This window comes from Stegostoma tigrinum, chromosome 3, assembly GCF_030684315.1.
Source record: "Stegostoma tigrinum isolate sSteTig4 chromosome 3, sSteTig4.hap1, whole genome shotgun sequence".
NCBI classification, from domain to species: domain Eukaryota; kingdom Metazoa; phylum Chordata; class Chondrichthyes; order Orectolobiformes; family Stegostomatidae; genus Stegostoma; species Stegostoma tigrinum.
Genome location: NC_081356.1, coordinates 112,773,616 through 112,797,690, shown reverse-complemented (window position 1 = coordinate 112,797,690; position 24,075 = coordinate 112,773,616). Strand labels below are relative to the sequence as shown.

The 24,075-nt window shown below is 42.6% G+C and overlaps 1 protein-coding gene across 1 annotated transcript in view; it reads right to left on the bottom strand.

Annotated features, from left to right (window-relative positions):
* LOC132209512 (ufm1-specific protease 2-like) overlaps nucleotides 1–18,257 on the bottom strand; it is a 50,840-nt gene extending 32,583 nt beyond the window's left edge. The window contains exons 1-4 of the mRNA XM_059645039.1: nucleotides 18,183–18,257; nucleotides 12,149–12,227; nucleotides 6,543–6,726; nucleotides 3,048–3,111 (exon numbers count right to left, since the gene is read on the bottom strand). Of these exons, the coding sequence (XP_059501022.1) occupies nucleotides 3,048–3,111; nucleotides 6,543–6,726; nucleotides 12,149–12,227; nucleotides 18,183–18,185 (330 nt within the window). The 5' untranslated portion in view covers nucleotides 18,186–18,257. The remainder of the gene's footprint in view (nucleotides 1–3,047; nucleotides 3,112–6,542; nucleotides 6,727–12,148; nucleotides 12,228–18,182) is intronic.
* Between the last annotated feature and the right edge of the window lie 5,818 nt (nucleotides 18,258–24,075).

Sequence of the window (24,075 nt, the reverse complement as noted above, 5' to 3'; positions counted from 1 at the left end):
TGTGGGACCTGGTCGGCCAGGACCTGCTGGAGGTGTACAATACTGCGCTTCGGGCAGGGGAAATGTGCAAGTCCATGAGGAACGGTATCATCACCCTCATTTCCAAGAGGAAGTGGGAGAGGGAAGAAATTAAGAATTGACGTCCCGTTTCACTATTGAACGTGGACTACAAAATCCTGGCCAAGGTCATAGCCAACTGGGTCAGGTCTGTTCTGGAGTCAGTGATTCACCCTGACCAAACCTGTGCTGTGCCAGGCAGGAAGATCGCTGAGAGCCTCGCGCTCATCAGGGATACGATCGCCTACGTGCAGGACAGGCGGGTGGACACCTGCCTTGTCAGCCTGGACCAGGAGAAGGCCTTCGACAGGGTCTCTCATGCTTACATGAGGGACGTCCTCTCCAAATTGGGGTTCGGGGAGGGCATCCGCAATTGGATCCGGCTGCTCTACACCAACATCGTTAGCGCAGTCTCGATCAACGGGTGGGAATCAGATAGCTTTCCCGTCAGATCTGGAGTCAGGCAGGGCTGCCCGCTCTCTCCTGCCTTGTTCGTGTGCCATGTGGAGCCCTTCGCCGCATCCATCAGGAAGAACGTGAGCCTGAAGGGCGTGACTATCCCAGCAGTGGAGGCCTTCAGGTCAAGACCTCCCTGTACATGAACGACGTCGCCGTCTTCTGCACCGATCATCAGTCGGTGAGTAGGCTGTTGGACATCTGCGGCCAGTTTGAACTGGCCTCGGGTGCCAAAGTCAATAGGGGTAAGAGTGAGACCATGTCCTTCGGGAACTGGGACAACCGCTCCTTCATCCCCTTCACCGTCAGGATAGACTATCTGAAGGTGCTGGGTGTTTGGTTCGGTAGAGCTGGGGCGTGCACTAAGACTTGGGAAGCGCGTATCACCAAACTGAAGCAGAAGCTGGGCAGGTGGACGCTCCGGTCCCTCTCCATCGCGGGTAAGAACCTGGTTGTCAGGTGCGAGGGGCTTTCGGTACTGTTGTATGTGGCGCAGGCCTGGCCTATTCCCTGGACCTGTGCCGCTGCGGTCACCCGGGCCATCTTCCATTTCATTTGGGGATCGAGGATGGACCGGATCCGCAGGGACACCATGTACAAAGACCTGGAAAATGGGGGAAAGGGCATATCGAACGCCACCCTCACCCTGATGGCTACCTTTGTGTGTGGCTGCATCAAGCTGTGTGTGGATCCTCAGTATGCAAACACCAAGTGTCACTACTTACTGAGGTTCTACCTGTCCCCGGTGTTGCGAAGGATGGGCCTGGCCTCGTTGCCGCGGAACGCTCCGAGTCGTTGGACCGTCCCGTACCACCTGTCCTTCATGGAGAAATTTTTGAAGGGAAACACCTTTGACCACAAGGCCGTCAGGCAGTGGTCAGCACGTAGTATCTTTGAGACCCTTCGGGAAAAGGAGAGGGTGGATCCCGTCGTGTGGTTCCCCACGCAGACTGCCAAAGTCATTTGGCAGAATGCCTCATCGCCAGAAGTTTCAAACAAGCACAAGGACATTGCTTGGCTGGCGGTGAGAGGGGCTCTGCCAGTGAGATCCTTTATGCATGCCCGGAATCTCTGTGCCACCGCACGCTGCCCTCGAGGCGGCTGCGGGGGGGGACGAGACTGTCGATCACCTCCTTCTGGAGTGTGCCTATGCGCAGGAGGTCTGGAGGGGGATGCAGTGGTTTTTGTCGAGGTTCGTCCTGAGCAGCTCCGTGACGCGGGACTCCGTGCTCTACGGGCTGTTTCCTGGGACGCACACTGAGACCAACATCAACTGCGCCTGGAGGACCATCAATGCGGTGAAAGACGCTCTTTGGTCTGCCCGCAACTTGCTGGTCTGCCAGCTGAAAGAACTGACCCAGCCGGTGCCTTCCCCAACTGGTCAGGGGGCCAACGGGGACTGTGCGGGGAGACAACTGCCGGGGTATTTTCTTTGCTTTGTTTTTTTTCTTCTTTGTTTTTTTCTTTTAGTTGGTGTACGTACCCCCTGAGTAACCTGGAGCCGCTTGCATGACTGGGTAGGTGTATAACTATGTTTTATTTTTTGTACATCTTATGAATAAAGTATATTTTTTCAAATAAGAAAAAGGTGATGAAATGTCTGAAAACTAACCTTCCAGCTCAGTGAGCAAACTCACATCCAGCAAAGTACTCTGAATTGTAATTTATGGGTTAGTGGGATACCTCAGTTTGTTGGTGTGCACAGAGCCTTCTGATCTGGGGCTGAATTAGTTGGAGGGCCATTCATAAATCTTGCTCCTGGTATTACCTCGTTTTGTCTCAGTTCAACAATAAACCATTTGAATACTGTTGCTTGGTCATTAGTTTAAATTAAGCCAAGATCTCAATTTTTCCTTTTGACCCCCTCCATTTAGAATGTTTGCTTTTAATTTGATGGTTAATTTTCACACGTTTTCGTTTAATTTTTGTTTAAGTTGGTTAAGATGAAACATTGGTTTTTCTTACCTTTGTACAAATGTTCATTGCACATGTGGACAGTTCTACTGTGCCGCAGGCCACTAGTTGAAAACCACTGACCTAGTCTATTCATGAAAAAACTATGAGATCAGTGTGTGTGAGTGATAATGGGAACTGCAGATGTTGGAGAATCCAAGACAACAAAGTGTGAAGCTGGGAGAACACAGCAGGCCAAGCAGCATCCCAGGAGCACAAAAGCTGACGTTTTGGGCCAAGACCCTTCATCAGAGAGGAAAATCTCTGATGAAGGGTCTAGGCCCGAGATCAGTGTGTGACAGGTTTTAAACAAATAATGAGGCTGTGAAGAGCCCAGTTGGCTCATTTTCTTTCCCCTCAACAAGTGAAGCTGACAATGAATTGGTTGCACTGATCTGTGCAGCTGATGTTGCTTTGAAGGTCTCCAACACCAGTGAAATTGTGTAAACTGCTTCCTGTCTATATTACTACTATGATAGTCTACCTGGCTATTGCCAACTCATTATAGATGTTGCTTTGGCAGAAATAATTGTAAAACAAGAAATTCTTCAAACCAAAATGTCTTAAATCTACATGCCTACCAGAGGTACGATCTTTAAGAATTGGATTTTGGAAGCCTTTTGAAGTAAGTCACTGACCTCAACCCTGAAATAAAAATTGTAACCTGTGATAAGCTAGTGCAAATAGAACCTGACTTGTTCTTGTTTCAGTATCCTCTATCAATATTGACAAAGATGATTTGAATAAAATGGAGCCAGAAACTAATTGAACTTCTTAATTTCTGCCTGTGTAAAAGGGACTACAAAAATACGAGGATACAAATTTTTTTCATTCTTGTCCACTTGGTCAGAATGAACATATTAAACACAGTAGACAAGAGTAGCCATACCATCGTGACAGAAGTATGAGCTTTAGGCTGCATGGGCACAGATTCCATTTTTTTCTGTACCACCAATTTATCTTCACAGTCTAACATTGTACGTGGAAGCTGAAAATACAAGACACATAGGAAGTTGTAAAGAATCGTTGATGCATAATTAAACCAGTCCTAAGCCAATGGCAGGATTATCAGAACTTTAATTCTTAGGCAGGATTGGCCGACTGGCAGAAGGCAGAGAGTAGGGATAAAGGTGTCTTATTCAGGATGGCAGCTAGTGACTAGTGGAGTTCCGCTGGGGTCACTGTTGGGACCACAACTATTTATGTTACACATTAACAAAATCAATGAAGGAACTGAGGGCATTAATTGCTAAATTTGGAGATGACACAAAGATAGTTGAAGGGATGGGTAGGGTTAAAAAAAGCTGTGAGGCTGCAGAAGGACTTAGACATACTAGGGAGCAGGAAAGAAGTGGCAAATGGAATACATGTGGGAAAGTGTCATTATGCATTTTGGTAAGAAGAACAGAGGTGGAAAGACAGACTATTTTCTAAAAGGAGAAAGGTTTTGGAAATCTGAAGCACAAAGGGACTTGGCAGTCCTCATTCAGGACTCTCTTAAAGTTAAACAGGTTCAGTTGGTGTTAGGAATATTATCCATTTCACGAGGGCTAGAATAAAAGAGGAGGGATGAACTGCTGAGGCTATATAAGGCTCTGGTCATATTGCACTTGGAATGTTATCGGCAGTCTTGAGTCATGTATCTAAGAAAGGATGTGCTAGGCTTTGAGAGGTTGAGAGGAGGTTTACAAGAATGATCCCAGAGACGAAGGGATTATCATATGAGTAGTAATTGGCAACTATGGGTTTGTACTCAATGGAGTTTAGAAGGATGGGGAGGGCTCTGACTGAAACTTAAAGAATACTGAAAGGCCTGGAGAGACTGGACGCTGAGAAGAGTTTCCACGAGGAGGAGAGGCTAGGGCTAGAGGGTACAATGTCAGGGTGAAGAAATGACCCTTTACAGCTGAGACGAGGAGGAGTTTCTTCAGCTAGGGGGTAGATTATCTGTGGAACCCATTGCTTCAGTAGGCTGTGGAGGCTAGGTTATTGAGTGTGTTTAAGAAGAGAGAAAGATAGGTTCTTGATTGGTAAGGGAATCACGGGTTACAGGGAGATGGCAGGAAAATGGGGTTGAAATACATAGGAGCCATGATTGAAGGGTGTGCAAATTCAGTGGGCAGATTAGCCTAATTCTGCTGCTGCATCTTATGGTCTTTTAGGAATAGCATTGAACATTCAACATTGGATGATTATTGGGATAGAAATGATGTAAAAGGATATGAGAAAAAGGCAGGAGATTGTCACTAAGTAATAGAACTGGTGCAGGCATAATGAGCAAAATGGTCTCCTTTGATGCTGTAACAGTCCTGTGCTTCTGTGAAGATATCAGAGATCAACTGAATTTACATTTGTCTCCATTCCTACATTATAAGGTTACTGTCTGTAAAATGTTTGGAGCGTCTTTAGTTGTGAAATATAAAATATCAACTGAAAACTTTCTTTCAAAACCTTGGCATACATTAATAAATTTCAAGAAAAGAAAGAAAATTGAAGTAACAACCATTAAATAGTAATCAAAACACTGCAGGGTTCATGGCTACAAGTTTGGTCTTCAAATGTAGTGAGAAAATAACTTTTATTAGTGCATGCGTACACACTGCTTAGCAGTGTAGGAGGGAAAGAAGGACTTCATTTTGTGTTATTTGCTGCTGCACCTCTTACATTTCCACGAAATTAGCTCCAACCTACTTTGACTTGTTGTTCAGAAGCCTAGGTAGGGGTTGAGTAGCTGTTTTGGAAGGCAGTATAATGCCAATAATACAGGTTTACTTCTTGCGCCAGCTGAGGTTGCCATTGAAGGACTCTCTTTAATCTCTCTCCCGGCCTGCAGTGTGGTGATCCTTAGGTTAAACCACTACCACTTGTTTCTTTCTAATGAGAAAACAGTCCCACGGTCAGCTGGAACTGCAGTGACTTTAATTTTACTGTTTATGATAGTGTATTTGATTATTATTTGGTTGTGAAGTATTTTGCAGAATTAGGGAGAGGCATAGGATGTGACTGCTAACTAAATAATGTCTGACAAAGTTTGTTAGAGAGATCACTATGATGCAACATTTTAACCTCCAGCACATGGGTCAATATTTTGTGAAGGTGGCAAGATGTTGCCAGGGTTGGAGGATTTGCACGAAAGGGAGAGGCTGAATAGTCTGGGGCTATTTTCCCTGGAGTGTCGGAGGCTGAGGGAGGTTTATAAAATCATGAGAAGCATGGATAGGGTAAACTGCCAAGGTCTTTTCCCCAGGATAGGGGAGTCCAAAATTAGGGGGCATCGGTTTAAGGTGAGAGGAGAAAGATTTCAAAGGTGCCTAGGGGGCAATGTTTTCACACAGAGGCTGTTGGGTGTATGGAATGAGTTGCCAGAGGGAATGGTGGAGGTTGGTACAATTACAACATTTAAAAGGCATCTGGATGGGTGTATTAATAGGAAGAATGTAGAGGGATATGGGCCAATTGCTGGTTAAATGGGACTGGATTAATTTAGGATATCTGGTCAGCTTGGACGAATTGGAATGAAGGGTGTGTCTGTGAGCTGTATACCTCTAAGACTCTAACTGGGTATGTGCCAATGAAATCACCCTGTTATGTTTTTAACAAAGCTCCATTACATCTTATGCTCCATGGCACGTGACTGGCTAGTGGAGGCCTTCTCCTGGAATCAAGGATCAAATGTGAGTTAGTGGATCACCACATTTATTTGGTATATCAGTAACAATTTATGAAAGAAAATTCCCAAGTCAATAAAAGCGATTTGTAATACTTGCAACACCTAAATTCAAATGGCTCCTAGTTATAGCATCACTTCTAACATATTTGTAACTATCTGCAGCATCATTTTACAATTGTATCACTTAAAATATTATCTTCTTTCAGTTTCTCCAGATTTTAGCCAACACAATTTTGGACAGACAAATTAAAGATGTAAAGACACACTGTTCAAATTATGTGCCGATGTGATAGTTTAATACATGTAACATAACCCTTATTGAAATCCTAGTAGCAGCTGCCATGGCACCAAAAACATGCGCTAAAGTAGCTCTGAGGTATTTAATAGATTCCATTCAGCTACTTACGTAACATATTTTAAGATGGCTTTGCACTGGGTATCTTCTTGTAGTTCTGATGAATATGTGCTGGCATGGGCTTTGGGCCACACATATAATGTGCCACCGAGACCATTTAGGACGAAAGCCTCTGAATTTACCTTTGAAATCAGTTCTTTAATGGCTTCCTTAAAGCCTGCTTTGATTCCTTGTTCTGAGTTCAATGAAGAGCAAGTAAAATAGGTTATAAATGCTGTTGATGCCCACTTTATGGCTTAAGTCTTCCAATATGCTTCTGTAAGTTACAAAATGCCATGCTTATATAGGATGCAACTTTGAAAAATTACATGCCAAGCTAAATGCTACGCTGCAAAACATGTTTTACACCCAATCTTCTTTGATTCAAGCCACCACTCATACATTGACAGACAGATAGACACAATTAAGGGATAAATGAAAAGAAAAGAATAAATGAAATGTAATTAGCCACTTCACTTAAGTAGTTTCAATAATGCATGGAATCACAGGCACATGGGATTGCATTTTTGTTTCAGAGATAGTAGGAACTGCAGATGCTGGAGAATCTGAGATAGTAAGGTGTAGAGCTGGATGAACACAGCAGGCCAAGCAGCATCAGAGGAGCAGGAAAGCTGACGTTTTGGGCCTAGACCCTTCTTCTCCACTTCTGAAGAGGGGTCTAGGCCTGAAACGTTAGCTTTTCTGCTCCTCTGATGCTGCTTGGCCTGCTGTGTTCATCCAGCTCTACACCTTGTTACCTGGGATTACATCTTGCTTGATTTCTGAAGACACTAGTCAGTGCAAATAGCTTCCAGTAATTTTTAAGGAATATTCACTTAATTCTTACACCTGGAATTCTATTCTCTGAACTTTCAATAGGTTGATAATGGGAGAATAGCCAGGGAGTAGCCAGACTTTGTTCCTGTAGCATTCACAGCCGTAGGCCTTCTGGTTCCTCTTTCTGTTTGTTCCAACATGCTCTTTTGGCTCTGGCCTTCCTGTGATGACCCTTGATCTGAACATCTGCCAACGCTTGAGCACAATGCATCTCCAGAGCCTAAACGTCTATAGTGTTCTTTGAACAAGAAACAACCAGCAATCAAATTCCAGGCCAGGCCCTATGAAAAATATCAGTTTGGTTGTTCTTCCTTTTGTTTGAAACAAACTGCCCCATATTGTCCAAAATCACCTCAACTCTCAAATAATTAAAGACAACAGTAACATCGGGGAAACCAAGCGGAGGCTTAGAACATAGAAAAGTACAGCACAGTACAGGCCCTTCGGCCCATGATGTTGTGCCGTGGAATAATCCTAATCCAAAAAATAAAATAACCTAACCTACATTCCCCTCAATTCACTGCTGTCCATGTGCATGTCCAGTAGTCGCTTAAATGTCACTAATGACTCTGCTTCCACGACTACCACAGGCAAACTATTCCATGCGCTCACAACTCTCTGGGTGAAGAACCTTCCTCTGACGTCTCCTCTATACCTTCTTCCTAACACCTTAAAACTATGACCCCTCATGGCAGTCAATCCTGCCCTGGGGAAAAGTCTCTGGGGACCGCTTTGTGGAACACCTACGTTTAGTTCGCAACAAACAACTACACCTCCCAGTTGCGAACCATTTCAACTCCACCCTCCGCGTGACTCCCCCAACTCGTCCGACGACATGTCCATCCTGGGCCTCCTGATGTGCCACAATGACGCCACCCGCAAGATGCAGGAACAGCATCTCATATTTCACTTGGGAACCCTGCAGCCCAAGGATATCAATGTGGACTTCACAAGCTTCAAAATCTCCCCTCCCCCGACCACGTCCCAAAGCCAGCCCAGCTAGTCCCCGCCTGCCTAACCATTCCTCCCAAATCAAGCTTCACCCCCATCTCCTACCCACTAACCTTATCCCGCCTCCTTGACTGTCCTTCCTCCCTGGACTGACCTATCCCCTCCCTAACACCCCACCAACGTTCACTTTCACTGGCTCTAACCCCGCCTCTTTGATCTGTCTGTCTTCTCTCACCCTATCTTCTCCTTTATCCATCTTTCATCCGTCTACCCCGTCCCCCTATTTATTTCAGAATCCCCTCCCCCTCCCCCATTTCTGAAGAAGGGCCTCAACCCAAAACGTCAAACTTTCCTGCTCCTCTGATGCTGTTTGGCCTGCTGTGTTCATCCAGCTCCACACCTTGTTATATCATAGAACATAGAACATAGAACATTACAGCACAGTACAGGCCCTTCAGCCCTCGATGTTGTGCCGACCTGTCATACCGATCTGAAGCCCATCTAACCTACACTATTCCATGTACGTCCATATGCTTGTCCAATGATGACTTAAATGTACTTAAAGTTGGTGAATCTACTACGGTTGCAGGCAAAGTGTTCCATTCCCTTACTACTCTCTACAAATAATTCCCTAGCCACTGTTTCTATTCCTCTCTTTGACAGTTCATCTTGGGTGAACTAAACTGTATTGTGATATTGCTATCACTTTTGAGACACACTATTTCCAGTTAGTAGCATTATTCAACTCTGCCCCTTCCTCAGCGCATCTGTTGCTGAATCCCTCACCCATGTTTGTTGCATCTAAACTTGGCCAGGCTCTCACATTCTCTTCTTTGCTTATTTCATGTCATCCAAAACTCTGCTGTGCAATCCTTACTCCCATCAAGTCCGTTTGCTCGACACTCCTACATTTTCTGACCCATCACCCTCTTCATTAAGCAATGTTCAACTGAAATGAAAATTATTACCTGTGCTTTCAAATGCTTGGTGTTACTGCTTTTCTTATTTCTGTAACCTCCGATAGTCACACAATAATTTCAAATAAGTATGCTCCTTTAATTCTAGCCTCTAGGGTATTCTTGATTTTAGTTATTGCATCACTGGTAGGCAAACTTTCAGCTGACAAGAGTCTAACTTCCAGAATTTTGCCTCTAAATATCTCCATCTCATGGCTGGAGGCCATGAGCAAGATACTCTTGCAGTGGGGCACCTCTTTATTAAGCATCATCTCCCTCTGCCTCCTCTTCTACCCCTGCCTCAACCCTCGATAAACTGTTTGAGTTGCTTCCTTCAACAGCTTCAATGTTAATATTCCAGAGATTATGTTATAGAAGGTTCAGCAGTTCACCACAGTGACCAATTTCTCAACATGAGGGTACTAGAAGACAGTGCCTGAATGGTCCTGACACCAGAATCACAAGTTCAGAAACCCAACTGCACTGATTTTGCCCCTGATCTGTCTGGGGATCCCACAAATGGACATGTCATCATCCGTAAAACGGGTATCCCTTGTGTTCCCAGATTCATCCATACACATGAGGTTGGAGCAAAAATGAGAAATATCTTGGACTGGTAGAGAATGAAAGGGTCATGGCAACAGTTAGGAAAATAAGTCAACACATGGAGGAAGTTCCTGTTGGGGAACAGATCAGTTGAACAGGAAGGAGTGGAAGCCTTGCCTTTGACAGACCTCACTGGCTGGTTTCTAGGTGCTTGATGATCATGTGGGTGCAAGCAATCATTACCTTTATCTGGGGAGATTGAGGAAAAACACAATTCCTTCGGTCCTTCCATTATAATGTTTATCATTAAATGAATACAATGTCAAATTCTGGCAAAGGAGGCAGCAGTGGCATGTGAAGAACAGTTACAGGCAGCCACTTGCAACTTGGAATTAAGCTCCAGACAACAGCAAAGAATGGGGCCAGAATTATGCTTTGGGATAGTCATGGCTGGTTCACTAATCTTTGCTCATCTCAATTGAGCTAATTAGTTTCTTAAGTTTTGGGAACCATGTTTCCCTTTTAAAAATTTAAACGTCATGCCCTGACAAGTTCTTAGTCCCTCTAAAATTTCCCCCCTCCTTCCCACCGTGCCTAACTTCTATTCAAGATTTCCCTTGATTGTATTTCTATGTGTGACAAATTGCCACAAAGACTGAACTGCCACTCTCCCTCAACTCTGCGGTACAATAATTGGTCAGTGGGGCTGCCAATCAAATGATTTACAGTTATCCTGGACAGCAATTCCTGCTGAGCTTACATCAGGAAAGTAATCAAATGTCAAATTAATTTTTTCTATTGAAGTCTCTTCACACTAATCCTTAAAAATTCTGGTATGGCATGCAAGGAATATGGAATCATTCTTATTAATGGACTAATAATTCAGAAATTTGCCCTGTAGATTTCAACTGGGTTCAGAGATTTATCAGTAGCTGCTTTTGATAGCCTCAACTTCAGCACCTCTGGACTCTGAGAGCAATAGTGATCTTGCTAACTCCAAGAGCTCTAACAGCATTCTGTTTTTCTTGGCTTTTTTCTGTTGCAATTGGCAAGAGAAACAACTTATGTGTTTTGACTTCCCTATCGATTCCAATCAGGTTCAACAACACCGAAATTACATTGTTGCTAGGTGCCTAAATATCAGCATTAATCAACTGTTGCAATTAATTCTTGTTTTATGCTTTAGAAGATCATTGTGCATGTTATATTTTTCTTGGTCACAAGTAGGCTGAGTTTTAGTCATTTTACTCAGGTTGTAAAAATATCCCTAATATTTCTTCTGGAGAATTAGAAATGGGGAAGTAAAAGTTTTTATATTGTGATTGCAAAACTGCCTTTACACCTTCAAAATATTGCTGTTAACTTTTTTTTGCCAATGTGGAATAGAGGGAATAGTTCTGAACACACGTTATAGAATCATAGAATCCCTACACTGTGGAAACAGGCCATTCAGCCCAACTAGTCCACACTGCCCCTCCAAAGACCATCTCACCCCAAATTATTCCCCTACCCCTGCATTTCCCCAAGTCTAACCTACTAACCTAAATATTCCTGGACAATAAGTGCAATTTAGCATAGCCAATCCACCTACCCTGCACATCTTTGGACTGTGGGGGGAAACTGGAGCACCCAAGGGAAACCCACACAGGCATGGGGAGAACATGCAAACTCAGCACAGACAGTTGGCCGAGGGTGGAATGGGGTCCCTGGTGCTGTGAGGCAGCGGTGCTAACCATTGAGTTACCGTGCCAATGGTAAATTGAACATAGGCATTGCCATATTCCTTTGTGATACAATAATGAAACTAATCTGTTAAAGTTATCAAGCTTGTTGGGTCTTAGATTTTTGTACACCGAACACAGCCTGGCTCAGTGGTTAGCACCGCTAACTCATAGTGCCAGCAATCTGGGTTCGATTCCACTCTTGGGCAACTGCCTGTGTGGAGTTTGCACATTCTCCTAATGTCTGTGAGGGTTTCCTCTAGGTGCTGCGGTTTCCTCCCACAGTCCAAAGATGTACAGGTTAGGTAAATTGTCCCTGCTAAATTGCTCATAGTGTTCAGGGATGTGTACGTTAGGTGGATTACAGGGGAATGGGTCTGGGTGGGATGCACTGAGGTGTGGACTAGTTGGGCCAAAGGGCCTGTTTCCACACTGTAGGGATTCTATGATTTACTGAATATTCTCACACAGAATTTTAGTATACAATATCTTATTGCTTAGAAGATTTTAAAAGTTCTGTTTAATCAATTGTAGAAAAACCCATATAGATAATATAAAACAAAATTAATTAAATACTAAGAACATCTGTAATATGCAAATTACTCACCATCTGTTTTATTGCTGACTCCTTCCAACTCAATGCCTCCCTTTAATCGAAACAACAAATTTTCAGTATCAAGTGGCAGCTGAAATAAATTGATTGAAAATATAATAATGAATCTAAACAATATGTTAAATCTACTGCGCACTTACACATTCTTTCTTACTGTTTTTTTAGATTTGAGCATCTATTCCCTGTTCTTTTTTAAATTCTTCCACATGATCTGGGAGTCACTGGAAAAGGCAGCGAAATAGCTGTCCTTGGCAAACTGTTGTTGAGCATCTTTCTTGAACCATGCAGCCCACCAAGTACATGTAGGTGCCGCTGGGAAGAGAGTTTCATGGTCTTGAGCTCACAACAATGAAGGAATAATCATAATTTTTGCAAGGCTATTGGTTTGCCTTGTGAATAAGAGTTCATAGTCAGAGAATTCATGTCATAAAACTCTGCATAACATAAATCTTTTCAAACCTGTACCTTAATTTGGTGAGAAAATTAATCTCATCCATCAGAACCTGGACAGTGCACAGAGTAAAGGTAATAAAAGCAAGAAATATTGGAAATATATCTGATAAATGGTCACAAACCTGAAACATTAACTCCTTTTCTCTCCATAATTGCTGCCTGACCTGCTGAGTACTTACAGTATTTCCTTTTTTTCAGCTGCAGTATATAGATTTTATGACAGAATAAGTTATGTTATGATTACTGAACACTATGCCTTAACTGACTTTTGGCAAAATGAATAAATGTAAGATCCACTTATGGGAGCAATCGGTGATACAGCCTGAGACTGTTAAGAGTTTAGTAACTCAAAAGCATGGCATCAAATCTCGGAATTCAATTAGAATGTGGAATGGGCTTCATGATTGTAAACGTGAACAGTCCCATGCCAATAAAAACTTTGTCCTCCTTCAATACCCATCAGGAAAGTCAAACGAGGCAAATTGCTTCATCCTAAGGAAGATTTTTCTTTATGGTGCTGTGATAGTTGAATTGTATTCTTTTCCAAATGACTAAAAGAAGGTGACTTCAATTTTTCTTTGTTCAAATTTATCACTGTCACAATTGTCCATCTTTGTATCGTATCCAAGATGCAAGAGTCACAGAATCATAGAATTATAGAATTTTATAGTACAGAAAGAAGCCATTTAACCCATCTTGTCCGAACTGTCTCCTGAAAGTGCACATTTTTCTGATCCCATGTTATGGCCTGTATCAGTTTTCCCATTATTGATGTCAAACTGACAGGTCTGCAGTTTCTTGAGTTATATTTAGCCCCTTTCTTAAACTGTCGTCTAGTCCCTAAGAATAATCCCATGTTCAGAGACACTGGGAAAATTATAAAGACATATTGATTAGACCAGGAGATAACAAGGTCTAGAACTGGATGATCACAGTAGGCCAAGCAGCATCAGAGGAGCAGAAAAGCTGTTGTTTCGGGCCTGGACCCTTCTTCAGAAATGGGGGAGGGCAAGGGGATTCTGAAATAAATAGAGAGACAGGGGGAGGTGGATAGAAAATGGATAGAGGAGAAGATAGGTGGAGAGGAAACAGACCGGTCAAGGAGGCGGGGATGGAACCAGTAAAGGTGAGTGTAGGTGGGGAGGTAGGGTGGAGATTTTTCAGTCAAGGGAAGATGGACAGGACAAGGAGACGGGGATGATGCTGGTAAGTAGGAGTGGGGGTGGTGATTGAGGTGGGAGGAGTGGATAGGTGGGAGAAAAGACAGATAGGTCAGGGAGGCAGGGACAAGCTGGGCTGGTTTTGGGATGAGGTCAGGGGTGGGGAGATTTTGAAGCTTGTGAAGTCCACATTGATATCATTGGGCTGCAGGGATACCAAGCAAAATATGAGGTGCTGTCCCTGCAAACTTCAGGTGGCATCGTTGTGGCACTGGAGGAGGCTAGGATGGACATGTCCTACTATCTCTTGATTAGACCAGGCTTGTGTATTCTTCAGTATTTCGGAGTGGACTCGATGGGCCAAATGGCCTTGCTTCCACTCCTTTGTCTTATGGTCTTATGGTCTTAAGTGCATGAAGTAAAAAAGTGCACTGAATGACATGTTTAAGTTGATTAAAGGATTTCATCTGATCTATTTTGATAAACGGCTTCCTCTGGTGATGAAGACCACAACAAAGGGACATTAAACTTAGCACTTGCACTAATTACTTAAAGGCTGAGATCACTTCTTCATGCAAAGGATGGTATTAATCAGGAACCTCTTCCCCTGTCAAGTTGTTGAGACTGAGGTCATTTCAAAATATCCAAACCAATATTGATCTGTGTTTATGAAGGACAGGTAATAGGGTTTACCAATCCAAAGTAGGTACTTAGTGGTAACATATGGATCAGCCATAATTTGTTTGGCTTCACGTGGATTCCACAGGCTGAATTAATTACTCCTGACCTGAACGGATTCTTTAAATCAATCTGTACACACATGTTACACCACACTTTTGGAACAGGTCGATTGCCAGGCCCAGAAGTAGGGGCATTACCACTGCACTACAAGAGCCCTTCCTATGTTCCAAACATGCTTCTTATGATTACATGACCAGAGCTGTACTAAATTCCAGAGATATAATTAATTGCTGAGATATTCCAGTCAGGAGCAAAACTGAATGCTGCCTGTGATATTTTCTCTGATGTGGTGATGTCACTGATTTGCTGAAGTAGCTATTCTAAAGCACGACCAGCAAGAGCAGGAGCGTGGAGTGTAAGGGGGACACACCTACATTTCATGATGAGAGCTGCTGTCTAAAGCTAAGTCTTTAGAGAACTTAAATCTTTTAACATGCAAATTAGTGAATGGATGCATAGATTAAACATGTTTAAGAATGCACTCATGAGATGTGGGCATCACTGGCTACGTCAATTACTGTCCATCGCTAGTTGCCTTTTAGAAGTTGGTAGTGAGCTGTCTTCTTGAACTGCTGCAGTCCATTTGGAATGAGTAGACCCACAATGCGATTAGAGAAAGGTTTCTAGGATTTTGGCCAAGTGACATTGAAGAAATGGGAATGCCTTTCTAGGATGGTGAGTGATTTGGAGGAGAACCTGCAGGTGGTGATGTTTCCATGTGTGTGTTGCCCTTGTCCTTTTTGTAATGGTTGTGTGTTTTGAAGGCGCTATCTGAGGACTCTTGCTGAATGTTTGTAGCATTTCTTGAACATTGGTACACACTGCTTCTTTAGAGCATCTTTAGTGGAGGGAGCGAATGTTTGTGATCTGATACCAATCAAGCAGACTGCTTTGTTCTGAATGATGTCAAGCTTCCTGAGTGTTGTTGAATCTGTATTCATCAACTGGGGAGTATTCTGCCACACTCCTGCTTTGTGCCTTGTGAATGGAGAGCAGACTTTGGGGACTCAGGTGGTGAGTTAGTTGTTGTAGGATACCTAGCCTCTGACCTATTCTTGTATTTAAATTGATAATCCAGTTCAGTTTCTAGTCAAATAACAATCCCCAGGAAGTTGATAATATGGTATTCAGCAATGGTAATGCCATTGAGTGTCAAGCTGTGATAGCTAGATTCTCTTTTGCTCGAAATGGACATTGTCTGACACTTGTGTATCACAAATGTCACTTGCCACCCATTAGCCCAACTCTTGAAATTGTCCACGGCTTGGGGAGTTCTGAACAGTGAAAACAATTAGCAATCATCTGCAACCTTTTGAAATTCTGACCTTATGGTGGTGGAAATGTCACAGATAATGCAGCTAAAGATGGCTTGGCCCAGAATACTACCCTGAAGTCTGTCTACAGAATTGTCCTGGAGTTGGATGACTGACCTGCAACAACCTTAACCATCTTCTTTTGTGCCACGTGTGACTCTATGCAGTGGTAAGATTTCCTCTTGATTCACATTGCAATTTTCCTAAGGTTTCTTAATGCCATACACTGTGAAATGATACCATGATGTCAAGGGCAATTATGTTCACCTTAATCTGGAACTCAGTTCTTTGTCCATGTTTGAATCAAGGCTGGAATAAGGTCAGGAATGAGTGGCCTTGGTGAAAGTCCAACCGAGTGTCAGTTTGCAGGGTATTGCTAAGCAGGGTTTGCTTGATAGCACTGTTGATGATATGTTCCATTGCATTACTGATGATTGAGAGTAGACATGATGGGGTGGTAATTGTTCGGGTTGAATTTGTCCTACTTTTTGTGTACTTGACATATGTGAGGAATTTGCCACATTATTGCTTAGATATCAGTGTTATAGCTTTACTGGAACAGCTTGGCTAGATGAATGGCAATTTCTGGAGCACACATCTTTGGGACTATGACTGGAATGTTGTCAGGCCTATAGTCTTTGCAGTATCTAGTACCTCCAGCCATTTCACAATATCGAAAATTGGCTGAAGACTGGCACCTGTGATGCTGGTGCCCTCTGATGGAAACCAAAATGGAGCATCCACTCAGCATGTTGCAATTGCTTCAGCCTTATCTTTTGCACTGATGTGCTAGGCTCTGCCATTGTGGAGGATGAGGATATTTGTGGAAGGCAGAAGCATAGAAGATGGGAACAGGAGGAGGCCATTTCGCCCTGTGAGTCTGCTCTGCCATTCATCACAACCATGGATGATCATCTAACTCAATAGCCTAATTCTGCTTTCTCCCATTACCTTTGATCCCATTCACCCCAAGTGCAATTTCCAGCTGCCTCTTGAATACATTCAATGTTTTGGCATCAACTACTTCCTGTGGTAATGAATTCTACAGACTCACCACTTTTAGGGTAAGGAAATGTTTCCACATTTCCATTCTAAATCCTATACCCCGAGCCCTCATATTGTAACCATTGGTTCTAGGCACACCCACCATCGGGAACATCCACCTTGCATCTACCCTGTCCAGTGCTATTAGAATTTTATAAGTGCCTGTGAGATCCCACCCCTCATTCATCTGAACTCCAATGAAAAAAATCCCAACCATATTAATGTCTCCTCATACGTCAGCCCCACCATCCTCCTTTTCCAGTGAGCTGTTTAATTATGCACCACTATTCATAACTTGATTTGGCGGGACTGCAGAACTTAGGCCGGATCCATTGCTTTTGGAATCCTATAACTTTGTCTATCGCTTGGTTGACATCTCATCTTTAGGCATGCCTGGTTCTGCTCTTGGCATACCCTCCTGCAATCTTCTTTGAACTTGGGTTGATCCCTTGTCTTGATGGAAATGGTAGAGAGGGGTAATATGCCAGACAAATATATTACAGTATGTATTAGAGTATGATTCTGCTGGAACTGATGGCCCACAGCACATGGTGGGGGGTGGGGGGGGGAAGGGGACATATTTGCCTAATTGCCTAATGTGCTCCTGAGATGCTGCTTGGCCTGCTGTGTTCATCCAGCCTCACATTTTATTATGCCTAATTTTGCATGCTGGTTAGGTGTGGGACAGTTCTGTTTGTGGGGATTCTGTTCTGTTTCTTGTATGGGTGGTCAGATAGCAGTAATTGGGGTTGGGGGGGGAGTGAAGCAATGTCAGTTCTGACAATGGTGGATGGTTCTGTTGTCTGGGCAGCGAAGGAGTCAAGTCATTGAGTTGTAGCAGTTAGTTGGACAGGGATGTGGTGTAGAGGGGATCTAATACAGCGCGTAATCAGGTAATTATGTTAGGTGACGTTGAGTATGCAGTTAAATCCTGCAGAGCTGGCTCAAGCATTCAACCTGAGCTGAGTGTTCGAGATATTTGTGGAGGCTCCCAGGTAGCAGGGAAACAACTCATCTGAAATTTATGGCAATTTTCTAATCCATAAAGACCCTAAATAAATTCAGAAGTCAATAAAAGCTTTATCACTCTTTGTAGTGCCTAGAACATTGTCCAGTCGATTTTATAAGTAAACATACAAATGCACCAGAAAATATGATTCCAGTTTTGACAACTTCCACTGCTCAGCTTTTTAATCCTCTCCAGGCTTAAAGAGTTAATTATAAGGACACATTCATACATTAGGTGCTTCTATGCTCAGCATGCTTCTTCTGGGTCTTCTGACCTGCACGTTAGTTCTCTACATTGCTGATACTCACCATTTTGTTTTTCTACCACTCATGAGCCAGAAGGCACTCTCAAAACTTTGTGATTCTCTCTGCTCCAAATGGCTGGGAACAAGTGGTGCATCCTCAGTTACCATGGCAACCAATCAGTTACCATGGTGGACATCTTTGTGAGGGGCAACAGTAAGGGAGTCAGTTCTAACCAATCAGAATCCAATTAAAGTTTGGAACAATTAGATAGAATAGTGGGCAGTATGTTTTGGTTGTGGAGTACTAAACATGGACAGGTTGATATATAAGATAAGGACTCATGGAGTTGGGGGTGATTAACGTGTATAGAGAATTAGTTTACAGACATTATGCAGACAATAGGGCTAAAAGGGGTCTTTCAAGTGGCATTCTATAACCTATGGAATGTCATAATGATCAGTCCTGGGGCCTCAGTTATTTACAAGTTACATTGATGAATTAGATGAAGAAATTGAAAGTAATGAACTAGATTCATTGCTAATAGAGCGGTAGGAGGTCATAAAGATGCTGCAAAAAGAAAAAGATTAAGTGAATGAACAAAAGTCAGCAAATTGAAGACCTGTGGCAAAGTGACAATTTATTCACTTTGTTGGAGATAAAGAAAAATGGATTAAATTTTAAAAAGCATGAACCCAGTAATACTGCCACTGGACCAGTATTCCAGAGACCTGGGCGAATGCGCTTGCTTCATGGGTCGGCAGCTGGTGGTACTTAAATTCAATTAATACATCTGGAATTAAAAGCTAGTCCAATAGTTGCCATGAAATCTTTGGTCACTTTTGTAAAGACCCATGTGGTTCATTAATGTACTTCACCAGCACTATTTCTGGGTACGTCCTGTCCCACTGGTAGGTACGGACATACCAGAGGTACAGCAAGTGGTATGCAGTCAACGTTGCCTCCAGACCCGATGATGTCATATAGCACCAGGTAAAACACGAACATGAAAACGTCCTGCTGACTGGCACCCACAAGCTCGTGAATCACTACTCCTCCATGTTAAACTCTGATTGGAAGAAGCACCAAGGATAGAAAGGGCCCAGAATGTGCTCTGATGGGGGACTTCAATATCCAATACCAAGAGTGCCCCATTTGATCCATATTTAACTGACCTGGATGATTCCTAAAGAAAATAGCCTCGATTAGGTCTGTGGCAGGTGGTGAGGGAAACAAGAGAGAAAAACTTACTTGACTTCGTCCTCACCAATCCACCATGACAGTGTTAGTAGGAATGACCATTGCAAAGTCCTTGTGGAGATAAAGTCCCCATCATTCTGTGTGACACTGACGACATTCCAAAAATAATATTATGGCTTTATGCTCCACAGTTAGTTATACCCTAATTACTCCAGTAAATTTACAATGCTGATAGTTATCTGGCAATCTGGAACATTGCTGGGGTATGTTCTGTGCATAAAACACAAGGCAAATACAAAAGTGCAATTATTGCCACAGAGGTCTGTCAGTCTACTCTCAGTCAGCACATAGGAAGATGGCTAGAGGTCAATTATTTCAGTCCCAGCATTTCACTGCAAGGGTTCCTCAAACCTGGCCCCAAACATCTGCAGTTGCATCTTCAATGACTTTCCCTCCATCCTGTGGTCAGTAGGCAGGATGTTTACTGATGGCTGCACAATGTTCAATACCATTCACAACTGTTCAGACACAGAAGCAGCTCTTGTTTGTTCGCAGCAACATCTGAACAACGCTTGGGCTGAGAGGTGACATGCCAGGCATTCACTATCTAAAATAAGACAGCATCTTACCATCACTGCAATAATATTCAGTAGCATTACCATTAACATTAAATAGCGTTACCATTGATAAATTCCTCACTGTCAACATTATGGGGGTTAACTCTGACAACAAACTGAACGAGACAGTCATATAAGTGCAATGGATGCAAAAACAGGTAAAAGGCTAGAAATTTATGATGAGTAATGCATCTCCTAGTTCTCCATTGTCTGCAGTATGATGAATACTGTCTACTTATCTGGATGAGTGTAGGTCTATTTACACTCAGGAAGCTTGACACCACCCAGACCAATGTATCCCACTTGTATGAAACCCTATCCACCAAATTTCATATTAAATCTTTTCCCTACAGAGGTATAGTGGCAATAGTTTATACCATAATTATACCAGATAAAATTCACTATAGTAATACACCAAGCTCCTCAAACAGCAACTTGCAAACCCCCAATCTCTAACGACTAGAAGGACGAGAGTAGTGAACGCACATGAGGACTACCTACTGCAAGTTCCTCATCGAGAAGCATGGCATCCTGACTTGAAAATATATCGTATCAGAGATAATGGGAACTGCAGATGTTGGAGAATCCGAGATCACAAAGTGTGGAGCTGGATGAACACAGCAGGCCAAGCAGCATCTTAGGAGCACACACTTTGTTATCTTGGAAATACATTGCCTTTCTTTCATTATTACTGTGTCAATGTCCTGAAACTCACTTCCTAACATTGCTGCGGGTGTACAAATAGCTGATCAGTCTATACAATGATAACCAGTTGTCAATGACAAAGGCCTTGTGCCTGGTGGCAACTATATGATTGGTTCCTAGATAGCTGAGCAGCTTGTGATGTGAACAATATAATCAGAAGCCTCCAGGCCTCTGGAAGAGAAGGTAGTGTCACGGTATAAAAACTAAACAATGAATCTATTAGAGATAGTAGGAACTGCTGATGCTGGAGAATCTGAGATAACACAGTGTTTAGTTGGATGAACACAGCATGCCAAGCAGCATTGGAGGAGCAGGAAAGTTTGATGTTTCAGGTTGAGACCCTTCTTCAGAAATGGGGGAGGGGAAGGGGATTCTGAAATAAATAGGGAGAGAGGGGAAAGCGGATAGAAGGTGGATAAAGGAGAAGATAGGTGGAGAGGAGACATACAGGCCAAAGAGGCGGGAATGGAGCCACTGAAGGTGAATGTAGATGGGGAGTTAGGAATGGGATAGGACAGTTCAGGGAAGACAGTCAGGTCAAGGAGGCAGGATGAGTTTAGTGGGTAGGAGATGGGGCTGGGGCTTCATGTGAGAGGAATGTTTAAGGATGTGGGACGAGCTGGGGTCTCTTCCTTATATGTGAAATTCTCTCCTACAATTTCTAAGATTGCAGATGACACAAAAATCGGTGGGAAGGCAAGTAATAGGATGACACAAAGATCTTCCTAGGGATGTAGACAGGGTAAGTGTGTGGATGAAAAATGGATGGAATATGTAGTGGGAACTAAAGAAGATTTTTAAAAAGGGGTTCCAACAGGAATAAGATGACAGAGGTAAGATAGATTTTGCTGGCATGAACCTTGAATATCCTTGGGGAACGCATCAGCAGAAATAACTGGAGAGAAACCTTGTATACCCCAAGACCTGTATCAGTCTTGAGAAAAGACTGGGGAGTATAAATAGATTACTTTAGAGAGAATACAAGAAAGACTTAGGTTAGAAATTTTTTGTTTATTGTACAAGAATGAAATCAAATGAAATCCATGCCCCTATCAATGCTATCATGGGGATATAATGGTCAATGTTTTTCTTTATGTATTGATAGACTTGGGACAGAGATCAGAGAGAGGTCAAATAGCTGTGGGACAGAGCTGAGACAGAATATCAGAAGAATCATGTTTAGCAACCTAAGAGTGAATTAGGTCCTCTTGTGGTCTGTGTCCGGAGAATTCAGGACAACAGAATATAATGTGGGGAAATATGAGTTTATACACTTTGGCAAGAAGATTAGCAGAACTAAATATTATTTAAATAGATAAAGATTACAGAAAGCTTCTGCTTAGAGGGAATTAAGGGTCCTAGTGTCTGTATCACAAAAAGCCACTATCCAAGTTCAGCAGTAAAAAGAGAAGGCTAATGGAATGTTTAACTTCATCTCAACAAAAATGGGGTATAAAAACAAGTTGGCTTTTTAAAACTATACAAGGCACTAGTCAACCAGAAGACTGTGAACAGTTTTGGCACCTTTATTTAAAGAAAGAGATATTGGCATTGGAGGCAATCCAGAGAAGGTTCGGTGAGTCATTTCTGATTATGGAGAATTTTCTTGTGAGGAGAGGTTGAGTCTGTTGAGATTAAATTACTTAGAGTGTGGAGGAGTGAGACCTCATTGGAACTGATACAATTCCGACTGTACTTGGGTAGATGCAGAGATAGCTAAATTTTTATAGTCAGTAAGTGGATCATGATGTTAGGGATGTGGCAGGAATGTGAAATTAAGGATTATCAATCACGTTAGTCATGATCTCATTGAAGGGTGGAGTAGACTTAATGGGCTGAATGGCCTACCTCTGTGCCAATGACTTAAGGTTTTATGGAACCTTTGTTGTATATCCTCTAAGGCAAGTATGTCATTAGGTAAGGAGACCAAAACAACACTCAATTCGCCAAGTGTGGTCTCTATACAAATAAAGCAAGACAGTTTCTTTTCCTCTTGCAGTAAAGGTTGACGTACAATTTGCTTCCTAATTACATGTTGCACCTCCATGTCAGCGTTTGCTTATAATATTTCACAATCTATCTCACTGTTTGAAAAATACTCTACACCTCTGTTTCTCCTACCAAAGTGGAAAATCTGACTCCCTCTTCTCACGGCCTGACTTACTACCAGCCCTTCAGTCACAATCCCCAAGGGCTTAAACCCTCCATCATGTGTCCCAACATCAGCTTCTGGACTCTCCTTAGATGCCAGTGACCTCTGAGTACAATCCCTGATTTCGCCTCCACTGAGTTTTTTTCAGAAGCTCTCCTAATTTGGGGCTGGCAGCCCAACCCTTCAACCTCTCCATAATCTGCACCTCCACTAGTTGACCACTCAAAAATTGAACGTCTACCTTATCCATTCTATAATTGGCTCATTACTTTCTCCTATGCAGCTATTCTGCAGTTCTCATAAATTAGCTCTCCATTTGATTGATAGTTCGGCCTGACTCTGCTAGATGACATGACTGGTGAGAGCAGTTTGCCAAGGAACTCTGAATACTGTGCAAAAACTCAGAAGTAAAATAATAGGATACTATTTATACATTTGTAAAAGTTTGTACAATTGGACTTAATCTGCTGGAGGTTCTAAATGCTTAAATCAGAAAGTAACAGCATTAGGCGAGGTGATGACATCGAGGTAATATCACTGGCCAAGTAATCTGCAGTCCCTGGGGAACTGTGGTTTGAATTGCACCTTTGTGGAAATCTGAATTCAACAAAAAAATGCAACAAAAAGCTTGCCTCTTGATGAAAATTTAAGAATTAGGAGCAGAAGTAGGCCACTTAGCCCATCAAGTCTGCTCTGCCATTCAATAAGGTCATGATTAACCATTGTTGTTGGTGTAAAGCCTCATCTGATTCACGAACTTCATTCCTTTAAGTAAGGAAATCAGCCAGCCTACCAGACCCATGCAATATGATTGACACATATCTGGCCTCTGAGAAATTAAGGGTGGGCAATAAATACTGGCTCAGTCAGCATTGTCCCTATCCAGTGAACCAAAAGAAAACTAATTCCTTCCTCCATCTCTAAAGTTGGCAAGATTTCTTACTTTTCAGTAGTGTTTTCGGCTCCATAGATTTTAAATAACTAACAAATTAGATAGATTAATAAACACTTCTCAGTACTTACTGAAAACAAAGAGAGAAAGTCACTCAAGTTCTTTGCAATGACTACCTGTGACGTTTTCAGATCAACTATTATATGCATGAAGTGACAAAATAGTGAAGATTTATATTTAGCTGCTGTTTTATTGTGTTACCATGTGAGGCACATGTACTCAATACTCAAGTTCTTGTTTGATTTGAAGTACACAAAGATTATTAGAGTTCTGTGGATCTGAAAAGTCTATTCCATTCCTGACATGGGTTAATGAACTCAAGTAATGCCAGCT